At 38.2% G+C, this 6509-nt stretch overlaps 1 protein-coding gene across 1 annotated transcript in view; it reads left to right on the forward strand.

Moving 5' to 3' along the window:
* Nucleotides 1-2511, forward strand: part of mnx2b (motor neuron and pancreas homeobox 2b) — a 3241-nt gene extending 730 nt beyond the window's left edge. Inside the window, exons 2-3 of the mRNA XM_008292560.1 lie at nucleotides 809-969; nucleotides 2092-2511. Of these exons, the coding sequence (XP_008290782.1) occupies nucleotides 809-969; nucleotides 2092-2511 (581 nt within the window). The remainder of the gene's footprint in view (nucleotides 1-808; nucleotides 970-2091) is intronic.
* The last annotated feature ends 3998 nt before the right edge of the window (nucleotides 2512-6509 follow it).

A 6509-nucleotide genomic window follows, 5' to 3' on the forward strand; every position in this document is an offset into this window, starting at 1 on the left:
TAATTCTAAAAAGCAGACACAAGCGGCCACTGTTTGTGTTTTCTTGATTCTTTTATGTCTCTCCTAAATCAGGCCAGTATAATTTACAACCTTTTTTTTTTTTTTTTCCTCTCAAGCCAGGCGTTGTGCAATATTTTAATCAAGGTGAAGTCTGAGATCTACATGTTGGCTACAGTGTGTCTCCTCAATAACAGCCATGCATCGTCCCTTACAGTGCACCAGCCTCGGATTTACTGCTTATCTGTGTGTCATATTTTAATTTTGGCCCATTTATTTCTCTATAAACGCCAACCCGATGAAAATTGTCTTTGTGTGACGAAGAAACTATAAACAAACACCTAAAACGTTCTGTAGTTCATCAATAAAATCCCAAAAGCCTTCATTGAATTTTCATTAAGTTAATGGCATGCCTGTGTTTTTATGGCCTCTGCGCCCGCTTCTACCGTGTCCCCCCCCACCAGTCAACAATAAACTGGAGTAAAGCTATTATAGTTAATGATGGCCACAGAGTGCCGGCATATGTGCGCCTGTTCCCTCCCACAGCATTACATTGAACTTCTCATGTCCTTGGATTTATATAAATAAGACTTGTGGCAGTGGAGGCTTATTTAAGACTTGGAGTTGAAATGAATATTACAGAAAATGTGCAGTCATTGTGTGATAAACCCAGAGCTCCTCCATGAGCTGAGTAGATCCATGAAGCTCTGAAGGCTGATATCAAATAAGAAATAAGTTGTCTTGAAATAACTGTAAATCTGTATTGGATGGAGCCCCAAACAGACTGATAACTCTGCTTTTCCCCCTCCAGCGGGCCCTCAGTCCGGCCTATTGGGGAAATGTCGGAGGCCCCGCACCGCCTTCACCAGTCAGCAGCTCCTGGAGCTGGAGAACCAGTTCAAACTTAACAAATACCTGTCCAGACCCAAACGATTTGAAGTGGCCACCTCGCTCATGCTGACTGAGACACAGGTAAGACAGACCGGTCCCTATACAGCACAGCTCCTCTTAATATGCTGCATTCTCCAGGCTGAAGTGACCTGACAGTTAGTTTCATTTCTCAAACTGGCTGCATCTGCAGGCCAGAAACATTTCTCATTCAGTGTGTTTGTATGGCATAAATGCACTTTAACAGAGTTCAGTAAGCAACTTCCAGACCTCCCAGAAATTATAGCCATGTTTATACCTTTTATTCAACCAGAAAAAGCCTCTCTGTGATTAAAAATCTCATTTTAAATAAGTGTTCTGGCCAACAGGCAGCAATAACAGTAGTTTACAGACAGACAGCAACAGAAAATAACAGAAAATATCCCCCAGAATAAGCAAGAAAAAGGATGAAATTATGAAATTGCTAACATTTCGAATACAGTTTTGTAAATACGTTGAATAAAACAAACAAATACGAGTATAAAGCCTTGAAAGTAACTACAATCAGTCCATCAAACAAGCATTCATTTACAACAAAGTGCATTTTTTCTGGGGGAATGCTTTGCATGGGCTTAATACCACAAATATTTGTTCAACAGATTTTGACCGACATTTAAAAATGTTTTGCATATAATTTTAGAAAAGAGGAATCAGAATACATCCAAGTATGTTTTTTTATTATTGTGACCATCTGCGACTGTCTCACATGTGTGTTGTTAATCCGTCATATATTTATATGTGTAAGAGGCAAATGGTTTGTGCTTTCATGTCATTTTCCTTTATGACACTGGTTGTGGTAATTAATTAGAATGGAATTATATTTGTTATAAATAGAGATACATCCCCGAAGGCCACAGCACAAACCAAAGAATTCTTATATTGCATTGTTTTTGTTGATACCTAAAGGAGACACAGTGTATGAGCAGTCATCCTAAAATATCTTATTTTATACATTATAGTTTTTTTGAGTTGTGTTAGAAGTTCTGCACTGTCATTTGAGGCAGATACAAAGAAAATGTTTAAAATTTACTGTCAGTTTTTAGAACTAAATTGTGTTGTACAGCTACAAATGATAGATATAATAGTACAAATATGTACTTAGACAAACTCTGGACAATACTTTATATGTGTGACTGTGTTTCAAATGTATTTTCTTGCTCTTGGCAGGTCAAGATCTGGTTCCAAAATCGGAGGATGAAGTGGAAGCGCAGCCGGAAGGCGAAGGAGCAGGCGACAGCCTCCAACCAGTCTGACACGGAGCGACTACGCAGCGGAGGAAAAACAGCCACTGACAAATCTGACGAGAGCAGACGAGCTGTGACTCCGGACGACAGGGGGATAGATCTCGGCCTGGAGGATGGAGAGGAGGAGGAAGAAGAAGAGGAGGACGAGGAGGAAGAAGAAGAGGAAGAAGCCCAGCATGGTTTTCCTGTTGCTATGGGTAACAGAGTTGGGATGCCACGATCCACGGACTTCTTGAAGCGCAGCAACGATGTTGGCTACAATCCCCACAGCCCTTTCTCTGATGATGAGCTGGAGGGCGTGCAAGTCGGCGGAGGTGACAGGAAGATTGGAGCAGGACTGTGAAACAAAAACACCCAGAAAACACTGATTTCCTGAGTGTTCCAGAGACGTGACACCTGGAAAATATTTGTGGTCACTCGAGAAGACAATTTCCAAACCTAAAGCTCTTTGTCTGGTTTGCTCTGTGAATGTTTTTCCCATTTGGACATTTGTTGGGATCACTAATAACCAGACACAAACACTTACAGGATTATGACACATTTACGCTGTTTAAAATATCTGTGAATAAAATCATCTCTAAGTACTGTACATTTTGTAGCATGCTGAAAAGAAAAAGAAAAAAAAAGGTGTTCATTTCCTCCCTAAATTTAGCTGTTTTCATGAGAATCTTCTGTTCACCTTCTGGTAACCTTGTGTTTGCGCCATCCGCTGACAGCTCGAGCTCCACCCAGCAAACACACACGTTTCCACAAATGAAGGATGTGAAGTAAGACGAGTGAACTGTCACGTTGCTGGAGGATGAACGCTGCCTCACAAAGTTAGCCGAGCTGTGCGGCATTGTGGCTGAATAAAGGCGTAGAAACATCGGCCCTTCTGGATGTTTTTGATTCACTACTTTGCAGAACATCTCATGTATTGCATTTGTTTTTATTCTTTGCATTTTATGTGAATATTGATGTTTTTTTTGATGTTCTCTACAATGTTTATGAATTTGTTCTCGTCACTTACATGTAAATGAATTAATTTATTTGAATGATTGCAAAGATGAATCACACATGTATTTATCTCAAACTTGTTTGTGGTGTAATTGTGAAATAAAAAAAAATGACAGCAAAAATGTAGTGGAAACTACACTTTTTGATCAGCATTTCTATTTAGTATGTCACATTAAATGCCCGTTTATAAGAAAAAATCATGATGATTGACTGCAAGAAAAAAATAGCTTAAAAAAATAGTATTTTATGTTACTCTTTGTTTCATTATCTTTAAAAAAAATTAATTCACAAATTTTAAAATAAATCATCAGTTGTGACATGTGCACACTTTAATTTGTTACCTTATTAGGCCTCAGCAGAATCAAAGGTCAAAAGGTCAGATCAGCTTGTGGTAATACTAAACAACTACTGGCTCCTTTAGGCAGCTGACTACGGATTTTAAAATAAAGTTGATTCCAACAAAGCAGGGGGAGCCAATAAAAAGATATTTAGCCCTTCTAGCTTACAGTAGAACAGGAAACTGAACGTCAACAAGAAATCTGGAAGACCTTGGAAACTTTCAGAAGAAGCTGCACATCTGCAAAGCAAATATGACTGTGAAAGATGCTGCAGAAAGGTTGAGCTGTTCCACTGTGCAGCCTTGATGCACAAACAGGGTCTACATGAGCGAGCTAATGTATGTAATGTAATAATATGTTAACATCATCATAGAAGGTAAAGTGCGAAGTATGCAAAGTAACATCTGGATGAACCAGAGTCGTTCTACAAATAAGTGCTGTGGACCAATGAAGTACAAATTTAACTGTTGGCCAAAATAAATATCTGCAGGGACAGCAGGGTTTTAGGTTCATGAAATAAAAAGTGTATACAAAAACTAACAATCCACAGCAGTGCATGGCTCTCTGAGGTTGTACTAATAAACAGAAGTGATTTGAGCTAAAAGCTAACATGTTGACATTTAGCAGGTGTAAAACTGATCATATTCACTGTGGTAGTTTAGTATGTTAGCATGTACTAATGAGCTCTGAACACAAAGTACAGCTGAGGCTGAACGGGATGTAATTTGTTTTGTTGTAATAAGGTCATAAATAAGAAACTGCCAGATTGAGCTAAATTAATAGTCAAGAAATCACTAACAAGATTACAATTAATCCTGAAGGGAGCATGAATGTGTGAAGCTTATGACAATCGCTGATGAGATATTTCAATGCGGACCAAAGTTGTGACCATCACTACCGAGCCATGTGAGTTGTGATCATAAGAAAGAAAAATACCAAAAACGTATTTATAAAAGTCACTTATGGGAAAATGGTTCACGGTTTTATTAACAAGCCCGATTAATAGACTCAAAATTGTTAGTGTGTGTGTTTACGTCTCCTTCGACTCCACCCTAAGGAGCTGTAAGGAGTCTCTGGAAGTGACGCAAAGCACAAGTAATTCTCAGTTCACTGTTTTAATTTATTACAGAAGCTCTCAGATATTAATTACTCGGCAGGGTTTACTGATAGCCAAATAATTAAGTTAATGAATAGGAAGTAAAGCAATCAAAAGCCTGATGGTGAGTGGTCACACAGGCCCATTTTAATTTCCAAGAGCAACGATGATGATGAGTGTGTGCAGCTGCGGCGGGGCGTTTTATTGGGCCCCCATGTAAGGGCTGTGATTAAGGAGCATATTGGAGGACATGCAGTGTGGTGTCATTTAGCCCCTTCTCAGACCACAGTCACATATTTATATAGTGATTAAATGCATTCTTAACTGGCTGGACAGACTCTGGTTCCTCTTGTGAAAAGAAAAAAAAGCAGAGCTGTTCAAGTGATCTGAAGTGCCTTTAAACGCTGATGGGACTTTTAGCGGACGCTTTGTTGAGGCTATAGTCAAAAGCTGCATCTTGTATGTATGAAACTAAGGAGAACCTCAAGGTTGTCATATGAGAACATATTATTTTGTTCAAAAATTGTTTTCTTTTTGCAAAAAAAGGAGGAATGAATTCTTGCATAACAGTTCATGTCTAAATCTTATTAGAGATGTTAAACAACAATCAATTTAGTGAGACAACAGATAATCAGATTTACAGATTTAGATATTGCTAAAATGTACTTGACTTTCTAACATTTTACAAAACAAACTACAAAACAAGAATAATGTGACCATAATACCTTTACCAATGCACATTTTTATCTAGTTATAAAAGCATTTTATGAGCCACTTGTACTGAACTAAACCACATTTAGTAATTGATTGGTCTGTTAGCTCTAGGTTTGGGCAAATAGAATGATTTTCTATTATTTAAATGTAATAATTAGTGTCATATTTTGCAAAGTTGTCACCATACATTTGTGTCTGTATGATTGTAAAAAAAAAAAGAAAGGGTTGTTGTTGCTGTATTGCTTTGTGGATTACTTACATTTCATCTTCTTTTGTGTCCCAATTTTTCCTGTATAACCATTATAATACAGCACATGAGCAGTCTAAAGCACCAAAAATAAATATATTCCATCTTGCTGAAGTCAGGTCAAATTAATTTGTACACAACAACAAAGATATTGCCTGTATATATATATATCTCATGTGTGCTTTGTTTTGCTGTTCCCAAACATGGTGCATTTATCTAAGAAGGTCATAATGGCGCTGTATAGCCATGACAGGAATTTGTGACACTAGATGATGAACTATATGAAAACTGTCGTTGACATATTCTCAGACGACGAGTGAGTGACCTGCAGACACACTTCTACATAAATGTGGAGCATAATAATACATTTTCATCTCTATTAGCCCAATGTTGGGTCACAGTTTTTGATTAAAATGTTTGACCCATGTTATGGCACCATGTTGGGTACAGCTATAAAGCGTAACAACCTTTCAGCAGCAAAAAAGGTTGCAGAATGTGCTGCAACACTTAAAATGGCTTTAAATCTGTGCTTAAAAGAAAAAAGAAACGGAAGCAATCTGTGGCAGAGCAACAAAGCGATGATGAAACAAAGATCCACATGATGACGAACGCTCTGAAGCAACTTTGCAGTTTTTACGAGTGTGACAGCTGCAGCTTTAACCAACCCTGTCACTAATTGGCAGGCTAATTAATCTGAAGCAGCATTAATGAACCTGCTGAGTGCACCAGATGAACCCCACCGGTTCACTTAAATAACTCCAAGAGGGAGAACTTTTTAGACTTGATTTAATAGGAGCGAATAGAATACATAACGAGCTTGCAGAGTGAACCTCTATCAAACTGCAGCTTTTAATTTGGCTGATGAAAAATCATGCGAATCAATAGGAGCTCATTTAAGTTGTGTGACTTGTCAGCTGCATGACGAATGCCATTTGGCCCGTTTTATGACA

Source organism: Stegastes partitus, unplaced genomic scaffold, assembly GCF_000690725.1.
Source record: "Stegastes partitus isolate 25-593 unplaced genomic scaffold, Stegastes_partitus-1.0.2 Scaffold817, whole genome shotgun sequence".
In the NCBI taxonomy this organism is placed as follows: Eukaryota; Metazoa; Chordata; class Actinopteri; family Pomacentridae; genus Stegastes; species Stegastes partitus.